Here is a 19,779-nt window from a genome sequence, read left to right on the forward strand (position 1 = left end):
TCAGTTAGCAGTCAAGTGTGTGAACCACGTGCACTCCTGGGAGGGTTTACTATAATACGCAGTCCTCACGTAGCATGGAGCTGCTTCCCACTCACAGCAATCCTGTGTGGCAGAGCAGAACGGCCCACGGGCTTCCCTAAGCTCTGCTCTTTTTTTACTTTTCAAAATATTTAATGAAAAGCTACAAAGCAAAGCATGCACTGGGTCAATTGATTTCTATATGTACAGTAAGATTGTCTTAATATTTTAAAAAAATCATTTTATTGGAGGCTCATACAGCTCTTACCACAATCAATATATATCCATCGTGTCAAGCACATTTCTACATTTGTTGCCATCCTCATTCTCAAAACATTTGCCTTCTACTTGAGCCTTTGGTATCAGCTCCTCGTTTTCCCCCCTCCCTCCTGCATCCTCCCTTCCTCACAAACCCATGATAATTTATAAATTACTATTATTTTTCCCATCTCTTACACGATGTCTCCCTTCACCCACTTCTCTGTTTTCTGTCCCCCAGGGAGGGGGTTATATGTAGATCATTGTGATTGGTTCCCCTTTTCTCCTCCACCTTCCCTTTACCCTCCTGGTATGGCTACTCTCATTATTGGATTCCCTGTGTTTTCAGCTCTTACCTGTACCATTGTACATGCTCTGGTCTATCCAGATTTGTAAGGTAGAATTGGGATCATGATTGCAAGGGGGCGGGGAATAAGCATTAAAGAACTAGATGTTCTATACTGCATCGGTGCTATACTGCACCCTGACTGGGTCATCTCCTCCCTGTGACCCTTCTGTAAGGGGATGTCCAGTTGCCTACAGATGGGCTTTCGGTCTCTACTCTGCACTCCCCTCATCCACAATGATATGATTTTTTTGTTCCTTGATGCCTGATACCTGATCCCTTCAACACCTCATGATCACGCAGACTGGTGCGCTTCTTCCATGTGGTCTTTGTTGGTTCTCGGCTAGATGACTGCTTGTTCATCTTCAAGCCTTTAACACCCCAGATGCTATATCTTTTGATAACTGGGCACCTTCAGCTTTCTTCACATTTGCTTATGTACCCACTTTGTCTTCACTGACACTGTCAGGAAGGTGAGCATCATAGAATGCAAGTTTAATAGAACAATGTGTTTATGCACTGAGGGAGTACTTGAGTAGAGGAGCAATGTCCATCTGCTACCTTAATACTAAACCTATAAATATATGCACATAGATCTATTTCCCTATCATCATATATACATATATTTACATATGCACATCCCTGTATTTGACCTCTACAAATGTCCTTTGCCTCCTAGTTCTTTCCTCTATTTCCTTTTACTTTCCTCTTGTCCCGCTATCATGTTCAGCCTTCATTTGGGTTTCAGCAATTCTTCTCGGTTACATTGCCCTTGATCAAGCCCTACCAGGTCTCCTCTACCCTCCTCACTATTGATTTTGGATCACTTGTTGTTCCCTTGTTCCTGGGTTTGTTAACACCAACTTCCTTTCCCCCACCTCCCGCTCTCCCAAGTCCCCCTGGAAACATTGATCCTGTTGTTTTCTCCTCCAGATTGTTTTCCCAGCCTATCTTATCTAGATAGACCTACAGAGATAATAAAATGCACACAAAAAAACAAGACAGAACAAAACAAAGCAACAAAAGAAAATAAAACAATAACAAAGCTAATGACAGTAAAAGAAAAGCTTGTAAATAGTTCAAGGTCTATTTGTTCATCCTTAGGAGTGTTTTCTGGTAAAGTCTGATGAGGTACCAGGGCCTGGCCCCAAAGTCTATTTTTGGTATTCCCTGGGACTTTCTTGCTCTGTTCCCCTTGCTGTTCTGTTGCACGCCCTTAGTGTTTCCCCTCAGTGTGGTTGGGTCAGATCAGGTACAATTCCCACACTGTCTTCAGTGTTGTCCCCCATAGCATTATGGGTCTAGCATATCCCCAGAGAATATAAAAGCCTTGGTTAGCATTAAAGATTCTCTCTCTCTCTCCACATGGACCACCAAGTGGGGCTGAGGTGAGCATACTACCAGTCTAGCTGGTGTTATTTCAGCCTCCTGAATGGTTGCCTGATTTTCATTCAGTAGACTGGGGAAGTTTTCCTCCAAGAATTCTCTCACTATTTTTGCAGTTGACTTCTTTGTTGTGTCTTCTTCCAGTAATCCAATAATACTAATGTTGTACCTCCTCATAGCATCAGACATAGCTCTTCAGTTTTCTTCAGCCTCTCTGATGATTTTATTAGATTTTTGTTCACGTTTATTAAAGTCTGCTTGGCTGTCCCCTCGGTCACTGGTCTCTGCCTCCTCCAGTCGGTTGGTGAAGTCTGTGAGTCTGCAACTGGTTTTGTTATCTTGTACCTAAACTCTTGTGTTTCCCTTCAGTGTATAGCCTTTATCTCCTCTATCATTTCATCCTTTTTCTGTATTGTTTCCCTCATATCCTGTATGACTCCAAGAAGCATTCTGAAGTTTTCTGTCTGTGGCAGATCAAAATATGCTTCTTCTATGCACATTGTTAGGTTAAGGACATCTTCTGACATTGCCTTTTGGTTCTTCTGTTTTTTTTTGTTGAGGTCATTGGGGCTGATTGCTGTTTGCACTGCATTGTTTTAGAGGAGCCTGGTGCCATTTTCCAGAGAGTTGAAGCGCACTGGGCTCTCTCTGGGAGACTTGTAGGAATGCTTCTTTGAACTGCCTGCAGCTAATTGCACTATGGAATTGGCCTACTGCTTTATCCTCCTGTGGCTTCACTCTTTCCCTAGTCAACCAGTATTCTGTTATGTGGAGGGCAAGTTGGATGGTCCTCTCTAGGAATGCTGGTTGGGTGGTTGTGAACCCACAAGGATGGTGCTGCACTGGGTGATTTCACAAAAGCTGTGATGGTGTGGCCCATGACAGCTAGGGACCTCACAGAGGGCATGTGGGGGGTGCCTGCTGCAAGGGGAGTGTCACAGAAAGCAGGTGGATGTGCCCACTTTGGTGTAGAGCACCGTGAATGGTGGATGGAATTGAGCTGATCAGCTAAATCACTGCGGAGGTTGGGCAGGGGTTCCCGCAGCAGTGTGGAATGTTGGCAAGTGTTGGCCAAGCTCCCTTAGACTGTGTGAGGCACTACAGCAGGCAGGAGGAAGTTCCTTCAGTCATGTGGGACCACAGAGGATGGGTAGGAGCTCCCCCAGCCACACAGGCAGGATTTCTCCCAGAAGAAGGTGGGCAGGATTTCCCCAGGAGGAAGGTGGGTGGGATTTCAGGATTCCCCCAACCTCAGGTTACACTGCAGAGTGTGGAGCTCCCCCAGCTGGGTGGAGGGCAGGCATAAATGGCCTAGGCTAAGGGGAGTGGCCTGGAGGTCTGTAGTGTGACTGGAAGTGTGGGAATTCCCTCTTAGTAACTCTCCTGTGCTTATTTCTATGGAGTCCCTCTGGTATGAGTTACTCAGTCACCATCTTGCTGGAAGTCTCCCCTTTTTGAGAGCAGAAGTCTCCCCTTTTTGAGAGCAGGATTCTTCTCCTGTGAACTTGCTGGGTGGGTTCACATTGCCACTATTTCAATTAGCAACCAACTGCTGAACCGCTGCATCAGCAGAGCTCCCAGAACATGTTTCCAAAATCCAAACCAAACCTATTGCTGCCAAGTTGATTCTGACTCATAGCAACCCTATTGGCAGAGTAGATGGTTTGAAAGGGTTTCCAGCCTGCTGTGCCTCTTTCCTGCAGCCAATTGTTTCATCTCCCCACCACCACCAACACCCCTAGCGTCCCCCCATCCCCCTCCACACCATCCCAGGGAAGCTGGCTGGTTCTATCCTCTAATGTTTCAATTCTCAGCCAAGTGCTGAATCACTGCACCACCAGGATTCCTTTATAAGATGTTAGAAATGCTGTACAGATTGTACTTTGTAGTACCTAGAAGTTACCAAACATTTTAAAGTTTCTCAAAAGCTGAAGAAGGCTGGGTGTAGAACATCAGCTCACTCTCCCCACTTCTCATACTCTAGAGCCGTGATTCTCAACCTTTCTAATGCCGAGACCCTTTAATACAATTTCTCATGTTGTGGTGACCCCCAACCATAAAATTATTTTCATTGCTACTTCATAACTGTAATTTTGCTACTGTTGTAAATAGGACGACCCCTGTGAAAGGGTCATTTGACTTCCAAAGGGGTCATGACCCACAGATTGAGAACTACTGCTCTAGAGTGTTGCTTCCAGAACCAAACTTAATGCTTCTGTCCAAACGTTGCACCTTCACATTCAGGAAGAAATCTAGTCTCAAATTTGACTTCTTAGTTTTAATGTGGTGTATCCTAGAGCCATGTGCCTATGTTAATATTGAATAAATAAATTATTGACCAAGCATTATATGTACAAGTCGTTGCATGGAATATTCACCCATGCTATTCACCCAGACGGGAATACGAGGATTGATATGAAATACAGAAGTTCTGAGTGCTAGCTGCCAAACCCTGGTTTCTTCCACTAGACTGTGTTGGAATAGTGCTATCTCTAAGGAGAAGTCAGACTTCACATATTATTATCCATAGCCATGAGGACAAGGCATTTATGTATTTTTACATGGGAAGAGGGTGTTGAGAAGTCAACCATTTATTTCCTAAAAAATTAGAGGTTATAACAATCTTAAAATAAAAAACTAAAGTTAATTGTACATATCCACATTTCTTAAAAAATATGGCTCATGGAGTATATATAGCTTCAGATATAACTTTGGTTTTGCATTTGGCTGCTAACAGCCAGGTCGGCAGTTCAAAGCCATCAGCCATTCCAATAGAGAAAGATGTGGTTTTCTACTCCAGCAAAGAGTTACAGTCTCAGGAACTCAAGGGTCAATTCTACTTTATCCTATGGGGTTGCTATGAGTAGGTATTGACTCGATGGCAGTGAGTTTGGTTTTTGATTTAGATCTTAGGATAAAAATATTTAGATGATTTAGTAAGATTTTCAGGCAGTTATTCTTCTGAGAATTCTGTTGGTTCTTATCTACCACACGAAACCTCTTGGCAATGTGTTGTAAATCCTTCCTCAAAACACAGTCATAATTTCTGAGAACATGATTGGTTTCTAAAAGATCCTGCTTCTCAGTTTAGATCTTGGCCTAGAAAGAAAGACTCTACCGCCAAATGGTGAAAGTGGCCACAACAGGGTTCATTCCTTTGCATCGGCAGATCACGGTAGATGAGAAGGACCTCCCAGCCCTGAATGTGCGGCATTATCGAGAACACATTGGAGTGGTCAGCCAGGAGCCTGTCCTGTTTGGGACCAGCATTAGCAACAACATTAAATATGGTCGAGATGGTGTGACCGATGAAGAGATTGAGAAGGCAGCAAAGGAAGCAAATGCTTATGATTTTATCATGGAGTTTCCCAATGTAAGTATACCATGTAGTCTATGCCCTTAGTCTGAAACGATGTTTCAAAACATAATCCAACAACAGCGATAGTGTGATTAATGTGTGTGTGTTAGGTAAAGCCTAGCATAGTAATAATTAAAAGATTAAATGTATCTTTGGTCAATTAAAATTTATACATTTATATATAATACATATACAACACATATATTTTGTTTTTACTGGTTCTCATTGTAAATGGCAAAAAAAAGACGACTAAGTTTAAATAACAAGTATGAGGCAAATCATAAGCTGAGAAATGACTTATGTGTTAAATGTTGACTTGTGAGGCCCTCTTGTGGCAAATGGTGGAAATGCCACATGATGCTCAAATTGGTTCTGTGACAACAGAGAAGAAAAGCAGCTACATTTTAGAAGCACATGGAGAGAATATTGAATATGATATGTGAATCATACTTGGACAGAGATATAGTAAACTAAAATTCTTGATAACAGGAAATTACATATCTTAACAAGTGTGTTAATCTGGGGAGACTAGAGAAACAAATTCATATACATTCATATGTATGTAGGAAAGAGCTTTAAATACAAGAGCAATTGAATATTGAGAAAACATCCCAGCCCAGTCCAGATCAAGTTCATAAGTCCGACAATAGCCCATATATCTGATACCAATCTATAAAGCCCTCTTCAGACTCACGAAACACATGCAATGATGCAGAATGCAGGAAGATCACAGGCCAGTGGGTGGGAAGTTGTGGGGATCCAGTGGTGTTGTAAGCATCTCAGTGCTGGCAGGGGTCTCCAGGTGGGTTTTCCAGCTCAGGGCACTAGGGGAGTTCCATGTGTCTTGTGAGCTGCAATGTCTCCCAGGGAGTGAGCAGAGAGAGAGTTTCCTGCCTCCAAGGAGGAATGCCAGAGTTCCCAGAATCCTCAGGAGAAGGCCAAGCCCACACAGAGGCCTCATTGGCTATGACCCGATTGGCAGGCTAGACTCCACCGCTTCATCTTAATCCTCTCAAACTGACAAATGATTATATAACTATCACAAGGAGTATTTATAATTTATAGAGAGCTGTAAAACCATTCATTTACATTCCCCAATCTTTATATTAGACAGCCTGATCTCTTCTGCTGCAGAGCAGCTGGTGGTTTTGAACTGCTGACCTTGTGGTTCATAGTCCAATACCTAACTCACTATACCACCAGGGCTCCTACAATTACTTATTGTTTCTAACTATTTAAGATAATAGTTGAGAGTAATAGTGTCTTGTTGTTACTGACAGGTGCTGTTGAGTAGACCCCAACTAATAGCAACTCTCACAATTGTTGTTATGCTTGAACCCATTGTGACAATCACTGTGTCAGTCTGACTCACCAAGGGTCTTTCTCTTTTCTCTGAGCCTGTACTTTCCCAGTCATGATGTTGTTCTCCAAAGACCAGCCCTCCTGATAAGACATTTCCAACGTCGTTCCATACTCCCTTCTAAGGAGCATTCAGGGTGTACTTCTTCCCAAATAAACGTGTTCATTCTTCTCACAGTCCATATGATATTCAATAGTCTTCCCTAATGCCATGATTCAAAGGCATTAACTGTTCTCTCATTTGAGTTATTCATACCATGCCTTGAACCAGGTGTACTGCAGCCCTCAAAGTAACATCTTCACTTTGGGCACTTTACAGGAGTCCTCTTTCCCAGTGCAATACATCATTTGACTTCCATCATGCTGATTGTGGATCCAAATAAAATTAAATTCTCGAAAGCTTCCATCTTTTCTCTGTTTATCATAAAATTGTTTATTGGTCCAGTTGTGAGGATCTTTGTTTTCTTTACGCTATGGTGTAATCAGTGAAGACTGTGGCTTTTGTGCTTCCGCAGTGTTGAAATCCTCCTCACTTGCAGCAAGCCAGGTGTGTCATCTACATATCCCAGGTGGTTCATGAGTCGTCCTCTGGTCTTGATGCTGCGTTCTTCATGTAGTCCAGGTTCTCAAATTGTTTCCTCATCACACAGATCGAATGGTCTAGTAAAAGGATGCAACCCTTGTGTAACTGTAAATCACACAGCATGCTCATGTTCTAACTAAGGACTCCCTTTAGGTCTGTGTACTGGTTCCACATGAACACAACTAAGTGTTCTAGAATGCTCATTCTTTGCAATGTTGTCCATAATTTGTCATGATCTACATAGTTGAATGCCTAGAGTAGTGTTTAGGGGAGGGAAATCATTAAGGAGATGAGTTCATTGATTTGTCGCTTGGGATAACACACAATTCCTTTGTTTGATCATTTGTTCCTTTCCAATGCCCTCAGAATGTAGGGAATGTTCTTTCTTTCTTTGTTAACAAGAAGCACTGCATCCACATACTATAGAGTTCAATAGTTCAGTCCTATCAAGATGAGTTGTTCAATCTTTACCACAATCAACTTGAGAACATTTTCTCTTTCCTTGTATGCATTGTTATTTGTATAATTTTTTAAATGTAGGTAAAAATATGCACAAGAAAACATTCTCCAATTCAACAACTTCTACATGTCAAATTCAATGCAATTGTTATATATACTCTTCGTGTTGTACAAGGACATTTCTTAAATCATATTTGTGCATTATTATTTGACTTTTCAAAAAGGTAAATGCTACACAAAGTTGTACCTTGTTATAAGTCTAATAGTACAACATAAAGCTGAACACACAGGCTTATCATGATGGAAACTAAACTCCACAGCCAAAGTTCACCAGAGAAATAAGAGTGAGCAGATTCCTAATAAAAGTTCCATGCCTGATTCATTCGAGTAGATATAAAATTGGGTAAAGATACAAGCAATATAAATAATAGCATTATTTTTGTAAGCTGTATCAAGAGAAACTGGTACAGGCTAGCCAGTCATTCTTTCATAACCAGTTACTGCTCATTAATTCCAACTCATGGTGACCAAACAGCCATAAAAGTAGCTAAACTATATGTGATACTGTTTCCAAACATTGGGCAAGAAGAAGTCGTGCAATGCTGTGATGACTGAGATAAGGGAGACGCATGAAAACCCTTCAAAAGCTTGCAGTGTTCCCTCTGCGGACAAAGTTCTGACCACGTTGCTGTTAGCTAGAATCTAGGCCGAACATAGCATCCCAGTGAAACAGAAGGCCAGCCAAGCAACTAGAGTGGAGATGAGAGACCTGTACAGTTGGGGTACTGGGCCGAAGCCCAAGAAGAGGTCCTGTGGGAATCATCATCTTAGGACAAGACTTCCTGATGTTTATTAGAGTGCGACTGCTACACTGTTGAAAGTGGAAGAGCCAGATAAGAAGTCCAGCAATGCTGAAAGATGTTGAAAGGACTAGCCAGTCAGGGCGGGGAGACCACATTCACACCTTTTAACACCACAGGCATGTAGCTGCAACACCAAAAAAGGGCCACACCTTAGAAGTAAGGACCACACCTTAACATAAAGCCAATTCTATACCTGCCCCAACAAAGCCTAACACCGAGCCCTGACAAAATTCCTAGAGGAGAAAGAATTTGGAATTTGAGCTCTGCTGAGTTACAAGGTTTGGAAATTATCTTTGTCTTTCTGCAGATTAACCTAGCAAAGCAATAACCAAGAGTATATAAGGTTCCAGATCAGCATCCAGTACTTGAGTCGCCTACTAGAACAGAAATCAACAGTCTTCCACAGGAAACAGAATTCAGCGTCTCACCAGCATACCATGCAGCGTATTCAGTAGAAAATCTACAATTACGAGACGTGTAAATAGGAAAATCCAACCCCGGCTATCCCAAAACCCAACTCCCTACCATCAAGTCAATACCGACTCATATAGACCCCAAAAGGCAGGGGAGAATGAAAACCAACCCTGAGACGGTTCAGATATTGGATATTTCAAAGACTTAAGAATGACTCATATAAATATTTCAATCCTGTGTTCAACATGAAGGGCTTCTGGTAGCATCGTGGTTACCCATTGGGTCAGCAGTTCAAAACTAGCAACCGTTCCTTGGTAGAAAAACAAGGCTCTCTACTCCTGTAGAGTGACAGTCTTAGAAAGCCATCAAGACAGCTCTCCCTGCCCACAGGGTTGTTAAGAGTCAGAAGTGACGCCACGGCAGTGAGTTTGAGTAGGTTCAAAATATTTAAGAAAAATGCATTCAAAATAACTTGTTTTAAAAATGATTTTAAAGGGTAAACAGATATTGAATCTCAGCAGAGAAGTGGACCCAAAGCCGGAAATCAGGTTTTTGCAACTAAATGAAAAATAGGCTCTGGATGGGATCAACAACCAGTAGAAGATACCAATATGCACATTTCTTTTAATCCGGGCCACTCTTTGTAGGCCCCTTCTTCATTGCTTAAGATTCCTGTGAATTTAAAGACAGATCAATATAAATTATCCAAAATAAAGAGTACTGGGGGAGGGAAGATTAAGAAAATTACACAGAACCCAAGAGACATGTGAAAAAAATATCAAAAGTTTATCATACAGAAAGGAGCTTCCAAAAGTTGATGGAAATTATCCATTGTCATTTAATTCCATTTTCCCACCAACACTTTGAAACACCCTCCCATGTAATTGGAATCCTAGAAAGAAAAGGTAGAATTGCAAAGGAAAAATAAAACTTTGACTAGACAAGAATTTATCTTTATTGAACTTTTAAAAATAAAAATTGAGGAAATAAATTCTCAAACTCGTGAAAATATCAACTTACAGCTTTGAGGAATCCAGCAAACCCCACAAGGATTAAAGATAAAGAGTAACCACACCAAGTGCATTATACCCAAGCCACCGGATGCCAGAAATTAAGGCAGAACCTTGAAAGTGCCCAAAGCCCAAGTATAGGCTATCCCGAGAAGCAAGGACATGAATGATGACTGACTCTCAACCTTACATGGGAGCCAGAAGGGAAAAAAAATGACCCGTTTAAAGGATGGAAGGAAAATAAGTACTTCCAACCCAAGGTTACATATCCAAGCAAAAATATCTTTCAACATGTAGTGCAGAATGAAGACAATTTAAGATCAACAACAGGATGGAGAAGTCAATGCTACAAGGTTGATAAGGTTCCTTCAGGCTGAAGGAAAATAATGCCGGATGTAAATGTAAAAAACAATGAAGGACAAGTGTATAAATCTCATCTTTCCCTTCAAAACAAATGTCTGTGTAAATGAAAAGCAATTAAATTGTAAGCTGAGCATTATCCCATAGGTAGAAGAATAAAAAATAAATATAGTACAAAGTCTAAAATGAAAAATAATGTCAATTAATCACATTCATGAAGTATGCAGGCTAGGAAATACTCCTTTATGAAAACAGAGCTGTCCTCTTAAAAGATGTGCACCTCATTGTATGTAAAATATTTGCTAAGAAGTTTGATTTTTTAAAATCTAATGTGAAGGTTACTGTTTATTGGATGCCGTGGAGTTGACTTCAACTCCTAGCAACCCCATGCAACAAATGCTCTTGTGGGCGCAATGATTAAGCACTCGGCTGCTAGCCAAAGGTTGGCAGTTCAAACCCACCAGGTACTTCTCAGAAGAACCAGGTGATCCATTCTCATAAATATTCCCAGCCTGAAAGACTGTATGGAGGCAGTTCTACTCTGTCCCACGTAGTTACCATGGCCTACAAACTCGATGGTTCACAGAAGCATGACGTTCAAGACCAAGTCATGAGGTCTTTCTGCTGCAGAGCCCTCTGTGGGTTCCAGCCGCCACCTAATCAGTTAGCAGCCACGCCTGACTACTGTGCCACAGGGCTCCTGGGACCACTACTCATCTCTAGGAACTCAGGGACTACAGAGAATCTTTAAAATTTATTCTTCAAGAGATGAGCTTTGAATCAGTGATTTAATCCAAGAGAATATTACTGCCAAATTTCATGAGTGCTAGAAGTTACTTTCCCCTTAAACATCTGGGAATCTCTACTTTGTTTTAAATGTACCCACACCATACATACATACATACATACATACATACATACATACATGTATAGTGAGAAGAAAAAGGACTCCCACAGTGGAAGAAAATTCGGGTGGGAGGAGGGTTAGTCTTGCAGTCCTCCTTTCCTAACATGCATTTCAGTGTCCCAAAAGAAAATTCGCTATTATGTTGTTCATCATTTTTTCAAATAATAGTTCATTCTGTTTTTGTTGCAATGGTCGGGGCTTGGAAAACTGGTTCTTATTATGAGTTTTTCTGATCCCGCTCACAAATCATATGCTCCCCTTTCTGTGAGTCCTAGCCACTGATTTGGTAGGCCCTTCCCTCGCAGTTGTTTGTTTCCACAAGAACAAAGGGTTAAAAAAAGAACAAAAAACCTAGCCAGGCTAAAGCGGTGATTACCAAAATAAATAATTAAATCCATGGACACAGACAAGCGCACTGCCATCGCGCTGATGCCGACTTCCTGTCCCTGTGCGTTTCCGAGACCGAGCAGCTGGTGACATCGAACTGTTCACCTTGGGATCAGCAGCCCAAGGGCCCCTGAAGTGGTGATGAAGCTAATGTCGAGCACAACTGTGATGGTGGTGGTCCTCTTTTCTAATCACTGAGCATGCTGCCTTCTCATTGTGTTCTACTTCCTGTTTGTTCTTAGAAATTTAACACGTTGGTAGGGGAGAAAGGAGCTCAACTGAGCGGAGGACAGAAACAGAGGATCGCGATTGCTCGAGCGCTAGTTCGAAACCCCAAGATTCTGATCTTAGATGAGGCGACATCTGCCCTCGATACTGAAAGTGAGTCGGTCGTTCAAGCTGCACTAGAGAAGGTAAGTGAACAGAGCATTTTTTCCTTTCCATATTTCTGCCTCATCATTGCCCTTAAATACAGGTGGTCTCCGATTTACCCCAAGTTCCATCCTTCTAACAACTGCCAGAGGTTGGTTCTGATGTAAGCCCAACACCTCAAATGCCGTCCAACACTACAGTGTTTTAGTATCTTTATTATTTAGTATCTTTATATTTGAACAGCAAATCATAAAGCTGAACATCCACAAATGAGTATCTGAGAATGATCATCTCAAGCAAAGTGTGCCCTGCAACATATTACAAACAATACGATGTGTACACACACAAACAACAAAACCCATTGACGGCCCGACGTCAGCTAGCTTGTCATGAGAATCTAACATGTAGTGATCCTGGGACTGCCTGGACAAGAACGTGGGACTTGCTGGTAGTTTACTAGTTCGGAGTGGTCCTTACGGAGCGAACTGCAGGGTGTTCATTGCACTTGTTAGAACTTGGGGGAGGGTTACAGGACGTGATTTAGAAGCGCCTTTGCTAAAAAACCAAACACAGGATGAGACTAATAGCTGAGCCATTGTTTCATCGCTCCAGTCTAAGATGTCTTCTCACTAGCTCCCCACAGTCACCCCATCACCACACCATCACATCCAACTTTGTCACTTATATCCATGTTGTCAGGATCCTCCTCTCTGACCACTTTTTCCTCTTAGACCACCTTGGAGCATTCATTGGGTCCCTGGGTGACAAAAAGAGTTGGTATTAACTCCCAACTGGGAGGTAGACCATTGGAACCCAATGTGTAGTGACATGGAAAGGGGCCCTAGTGATCCGCTGTGTAAAGACTCCAGCCAAGAAAACCCACTGGAGAAGTTCCACCTCGTAAGGCATGGGGCTGCCATGAGTTGGGGGTCGGTATGACGGCACGGGGTCTCATTTTTTGGTTTTAACCTAATCTGACCTCAAGCGGAGAAGCATACAGACACACGGTATGGTTTACTCTGATCTTGACTCGCCCACTCCCACAACCTTTGACCCCCAAACCTCACATGGACCTCCTGCTTGCTCCTAGTGCATGCATCATAGTTGCAGGGCAGATGTGGCCCCTGGACCAAATTACACTGCATCCCAGAGGGTTGTTGGCAGTGGTGATAGGAGAAGACATGGAATAATTTTTCAATAGCCAAGCCATCTTTAAAAACCTTGATCTACAGACCTCTCAGGAAACGCCACGGCATTTTCCATCAGGTTTTCTTGGAAATGTGTTCAATGTTTTTTCTCACTGAGAAGATGGCAGGTTTCTTTTTTCAAATACTGACTATGAGTACAGAAATGGAGACTGACCACCCTCAGATTGCCCCACTGCTTATTGTCAATCTGTCCATGACTATCTATTTGCACCTTGTGTGAGTTTTTACCATGATTTCCATCCTATAGTGAGTGTGGCCTGGGTTGCTAGTGTGATATGAAAATCCTCATTTATCATGAAGCATTTGAATTTGGTTCATCTTGGTGAAGAAGGGACAACTCGCTCAAGGGCAAGGCTGATGTTTTATTCATTTATTTTATGTATGCTTAGTAACCAGGACAGGGCTTCATGCATAGAATATACTCAATAAGTGGTTTGGAACAGTGGTGATGTTTAGTTATTTAGAGCTTGGATTTAGTTATTTTAGTACTAAAAAAAGATTATATTTTATATAACCGTCTCTTGAATTATATACGATTTTTAGAAAATGGATTGCAATAAACTATTCTTTTGTTTTGAAGGTAAATGCCATGCCCATTGTCTTTTCATCCCAAATCTTAGCAAAACTAGTTCATATTTTAAAATAAATAACTGGTTGGTGAGTAGATAAGCTAACAAATGGGTTTACCAACAAGCAATTGGATGAAATGAAATCTGTATCAGATGGAAAAAAAAGGAGACTACAGAATGTCTGTAAAGTATGATTCTCGTTACCTAAGAATACTAAAGGCAACCTAAATTAAAATAACAGCTGTGTGGCAAACTATGAAAGATTTCATTATGTAGATACCTTTCTTTATTGCTAATATTTTTCAGTTCATTTTAAAATAGTGGAGATTAAATCCACATCATAGATGTGTCTAAATTCTAAACGGCCCTAACCACGGCTGCTAGTTGTTGGGGCTGGGGGGTACTACATGGTGATGAATGCAGTGACAACTAGCACAATAGACTGGCTTAATTATATACTCCTCAGTTTATTGGAAAACTGTCCATGGCGAAGAATTGAGTTAAAATATAGGCAAGACGATAAAGACTCATAAACATTAAAATATAAATCTGATGATGTCACTCTTCTGCTTCAAACCCTCCAGGCTTCCCCTTCTCACTCCGAGCACAAAGCCAGAGTCTTTGAAATGAGCCACAGGGGTCCTCAACATTCTCCTGCACACACAGGGCTGTGAGCTGATGCTTTGGGAGTGGCTCCTACATGAGGAGGGCAGTGTGCACAGCGAATTCTGTTCCCATCTTTCTGAGACCTCCTAGATCCTGTTGTTAGTATTGTATACCCTGCCCCAGTTAGCAGATTTCTGCAGTCAAAGTGCCTCCAAGCCATTGACACCACCACCACCAAAAAGGCCACAAGAGCATGTGTCCTACCTCAATGGTGACTATAATCTTGACCTTCCTGCATATTCCACCATCACAGATTCCTCCCAGCTCACTGCTCTATGAATACCCCTTTACCCTCTGTTTACATGGGACTCTAGAACATCAGTAAAGCTAGTCTATGGGGATTGAAAACATCAAATCAGTAGTTATGACAAGGAGTGGATTTTCATGGAAAGGAGGCAGGACTTTCACTCTCGTCCTCCCTTGGATTAGTGTGATAAATAACTCCTTTCTATTCCATAGAATAACCTGACTTCCGTGTTGAAAACAGACTGAGGGGACAAGGACTGAAACAAAATCAAACCTGTTGCCATTGATTGACACTGACTTGCAGGTCACTATAAATCAGAATCAGCTCAACAATGACAGGTTTGGTTTTGATTTTGCTTCCAATCTTACCCTCCTCAGTCCATTTTCATCACAGTAGCCAGATCCATCTATTGAAATGTAAAACAAACAAAACCTTCTGCCACTCAGTCCATTTCAGCCCATTGAGTCTGTAGAGGATTTCCAAGACTGTAAATCGTTATGGGAGCAGACAGGCTCATCTTGGTCCCAAAGACAGACCTGTGGATTTCAACTGCTGACCAAGACGTTAGCAACCCAACACCTAGCTACAAGGGTCTCTGGGATTGGGGCCCAAGTTATTTCTTGAACCTCACTCCCCACCACTCTCCCCTACATTCACTAACCCTTCCAGACGCCATAGATTTTTCTCATTATCTGTGGACTATGTATTCATTTATTCTGCTATTGTCTTTTTTCCCTTCCCTGAAATAGAAGCTCTCTGATGAAAAAGTCTTTGATTGGTGAACTGCAGTGTCCCCAGCACTAAGACCATGCAGGTGCTCAGCCAAGAGTCCAGAAATACATTTGCAGAATCAATTTTTTTGGATGAATGCAATACCAGCCTAAATTGTTCTTTTCTGGAGCCATTAGTTTAGGGTTGCTGCCAAGTAGTTTTGCTAGTCTTGTTCAAGAGCGAGACGATGTGGCAGTGGATAAGGGTTCATTATACCAGAGGATAGGGCCTTCCATTCTGCTATGTCACCCCAGCACAGGAGGTTCCTCAGCTACCCCACTCAGAAGAAGTATGGCAGCGAGCACCTGTCAGGCCTTGGGGAAACAGAGGAAGCACACATAGATGATCCTGTGATAAAGCCACGAATGCTCTTTGAAATATAAGAATTAATTTTTATTAAGGAATAATTATTATTAAGGAACGTTTCAGACATCACATCAATGGAAAACCTTTTTAAAATATCCTTTGCTAATGATGAGGGAAAGGTTTCTACCAGTCTTGTTTCTTTGAAGAGCTATGATTGCCTTCCTTATTACAAACCTCATGGGCTCTTCTTTATCGTCACTCTGCGTTTCCAATATACTCAAAATATTTCTCAATACGCTATTACTCAATATAGTTTAATATAATGACTCAATAGAGTTCTCTTCACTGTACTCAAAATATTTCTCAATATGCTGTTACTCAATATTGGTCTAGCTCTGTAGCCTCTCAATTTATATTTATACTACTTGTGAACTAAAAAATGAGAGAAGTGGTGCATTGTGTATAGCTGTGGGCTACTTTATTACAGTAAGCACTGGGTTATGCAACGTTGAAATTGGGATAAAGTAATTTTACACATGCACACACACATGTATTGGAGTCCTCGTACCATAATGGGTTATGAATTGGGCTGCTAACTTCAAGGGCAACCATTCAAACCCACCAGCTGCTCTTTGGGAGAAAGATGAGGCATTCTACAACCTTGAAAGAGTCACAGTCTTGGGAAAATCACAAGGGCAGTCTACCTTGCCCCGTGCTCATAGCATCGCTACGAGTCAGAAACCACTCGCTGGCCATGAGTTTGGTTGGGGAGTGTCAGTTAAATTTCTTACTTTGTATTTTTATATGTAATCAGGGGGTATATTTTGTTTGTTTGTTTTACCATTTATAGCAGCACTTTCATAGGTGCAAACAACAAAGGAATTTCAAGTGAATTTCCTCAGCTGAAAGTTAGCCAGGAGAGCATATGTACTCCCTGGTGCCAAAAGCCTCGTGCAGCCTTGAATCACCCTGCTTGATCTAGTTCAAGGAGCCATCATGGTGAAACAATTACACGCTAAGCTGCTCACTAAAGAATTGAGTTTGAAGACAGCCAGTGGCTCCACTGGAGAAAGACCTGGTGACTTGCTCCCATTGAGATCCTAACCCAGAAGCACCAATGAGCCCGACCGAGGAGGAAGGAAAGCTTCCAACGTTGATTGTGGTGATGGTGGCACAACCCTTCTAGATAGCATTGAACTCTCGAATAGTATGCATGGTAACTATAGCTCAGTGAAAATATATTTTTTTTAATTCCAACACAGAAAACCATATGAATCCAGTCTGCTTTGTCACGTGGGCTCACTCTTGTGAGTTGACATGGCCTAGACAGCACACGAGCCAATCGGGCTCCCGTTTGTGGGTTCTTGTGTGAACTGCCAGACCACTGACTCCTCTCTGAATAGTGATCCTTCCCCTGTGGTCCATCAGGGTGCACTGGGAATCTGATTAGAAAAGAGAAAGAAACTATATATACTCTAAGCCTCTCTCCATAAAAATGAATAAATGCATTGGCAAATAGCAATTTATATATATAATATCAAAGGGCTTATTTAAAAATGTTTTAAATAATAAGCTCACTGTCAGGGCTCATTAAAAAAATTTTTTTAAGGACTAACTCTTTGCCATCAAATAAATTTCAAGTTATGGCGACCTTATAGAGCAGAGCAGAACTGCTCTTGTGGGTTTTCGTGGCTGAAAATGTTTATGGGAGGAGAAAGCTTCCTCCTTCTGTGTGACAGGTAAGCTCAAACTACTAGCCTTGCAGTTAGCAGCCTGACACATAACCCATGATGCTACCCAAGCTCCCTCAAAGGGCACATAGATGTCCCTTGTATTACGAAGTCGTTACTGTAGGTGGACTAAGCGATGATAATAACTAATTCTCACAGGAAGCTATGAGACAGTGAAATAGTCACACACTGCCATAGAGTTGATTCTGACTTATAGAGACCCTACATAGGGCTACCCATGCTGTAAATCTTTACGTGAGCAGACAGCCTCATTTTTCTCCCATAGATTGGCTGTTGTTGTTAGTTGCCATCAAGCAGCTTCCGACCCATAGTGACCCTATGCACAATAGTCCTGTGTCATCCTCACAGTTGTTCCTATGCTTGAGCCCTTATTGCAGCCACTGTGTCACCTTGTGGAAGGGTTTCCTCTTTTTTGCTGTTCCTTTACTTTTTTGCTGTTCCTTTACTTTATCAAGCGTGATGTCTTTCTCTAGGGATTTGGACAACATGTCCAAATTACAGGAGACAAATCTCACCCTTCTTTCCTATAAGGAGCATTCTGGCCATACTTTTCCAAGACAGTGGAATGGCTAGTGGGTTTGAATCACCCACCTTGGAGTTAACAGTCCAGCACATAGCCAACAGCATCACCAGGACCCCTTGAGATAATGAGATTGGGATATGTATCTTCCGATTTTACAGAGAAATCAAATTGACTACATCTGTGGGAAGAGGCCATGGAGAAATTTAATATCAGCAACTAAAATCAGGCCAGGGATAACTCTAGAATGATACAAGAAACATCAAAAGAAAATATGAAGAATACAGAGTCACTTTACCAAAAAGAAATAGACAATAGTCCATTTCAAGAGGTAGCATATGAGCAAAACCCAATGTTATTGAAAGAAGTCAAGTTGCACTGACTGAATTAGCCAAAAACAAAGATCCAGAAATTGTTCTGATATCAAATGAGATGTTTCAACAAGCTGATGAAGCACTGAAAACACTTGTCTATGCCAGGAAGTTTAGAAGACGGAGACTAGCCTAACTGACTGAAGAGAGCCATATTTGTGGTCATTCCGAAGTAAGGTGACCTGAAAGAATACTCGAATTACAGGACAATGTCATTGATACCACGTGCAAGTAGAGTTTTGCTTAAGATCATGTCAGCAATGGTGGCAGCAGTACATCGACAGGTTCAGGCCAGATTCAGAAGATCATGTGGAACAAGGGATATCATTGCTGATATCAGATGGATTTTGATTGAAAGAAAAGAATATCAGAAAGATGTTTACATATGTTTTATTGATGATGCAAAGGCATTTGACTGTGTAGATAATAACAAACTATGGACAGCCTGGAGGAGAAGGAGAATCCAGAACAATTCATTGTGGAACTTGTATAGGAATCAAGAGGCAGTTATATGAAGAGACCAAGGGGATGTGGCATGGTTTAAAATCAGGAAAGGCATGCGTCAGGGTTATATTTTCTCACCACATTTATTCAATCTGTATGGTGAGCAAATAATCAGAGAAGTGGGATTGTATGGAGAAAAATGCAGCATCAGGATTAGAGGAAGGCTTATTAACAACCTATAATATGCAGATGACACAACTTTGCTTGCTGAAAGTGAGGAGGAATTGAAGCACTTGCTGATGAGTATCAAGGATTTCAACTTTTCGTATGGATTACAACTCAATGTAAAGACCCAAATCCTCACAACCAATAAGTCACATCATGATAAACGGAGAAAAGACTGAAGTTCTCAAGGATTTTGCCTTATTTGGATACACACCCACTGCTCATGGAAGCAGCAGTCAGGAGATCAAAAAAGGATTTGCATTGAGTAAATCTGCTACACAAGACCTCCTTAGAGTATTGAAAAGCAAGGATGTTACTTTGAGAACTACGACGTGCCTTGGTATTTTCATTTACTTCATGGATATGTGAAAGTTGGACATTGAATAAGTAAGACTGAAGAAGAATCGGTGCACTTGAATTGAGATGCTGGAGGAAAATGTTGAACGTAGCATGGACTGGCAAATGGGGAAACCAATCTGTGTTGGAAGAAGTACTGTCAGAGTGCTCCTTAGAGGTAAGGATGGTGAGACTTCATCTAACATACTTTGGACATGTTGTCAGGAGAGAGAGTCCCTGGAGAAGGACATCATGCTTGGAAAAGTGGAGTTGCAGAGAAAAAAG

General features: G+C 41.6%; 1 protein-coding gene across 1 annotated transcript in view; it reads left to right on the plus strand.

Moving 5' to 3' along the window:
- Positions 1-19,779, plus strand: part of ABCB5 (ATP binding cassette subfamily B member 5) — a 124,062-nt gene that overhangs the window by 20,942 nt on the left and 83,341 nt on the right. Inside the window, exons 12-13 of the mRNA XM_004702711.1 lie at positions 5,178-5,381; positions 11,951-12,121. Coding sequence (XP_004702768.1) covers positions 5,178-5,381; positions 11,951-12,121 — 375 coding nt within the window. The remainder of the gene's footprint in view (positions 1-5,177; positions 5,382-11,950; positions 12,122-19,779) is intronic.

This window comes from Echinops telfairi, unplaced genomic scaffold (assembly GCF_000313985.2).
Source record: "Echinops telfairi isolate 266 unplaced genomic scaffold, ASM31398v2 ScPeMD7_23;HRSCAF=83, whole genome shotgun sequence".
Taxonomy (NCBI): domain Eukaryota; kingdom Metazoa; phylum Chordata; class Mammalia; order Afrosoricida; family Tenrecidae; genus Echinops; species Echinops telfairi.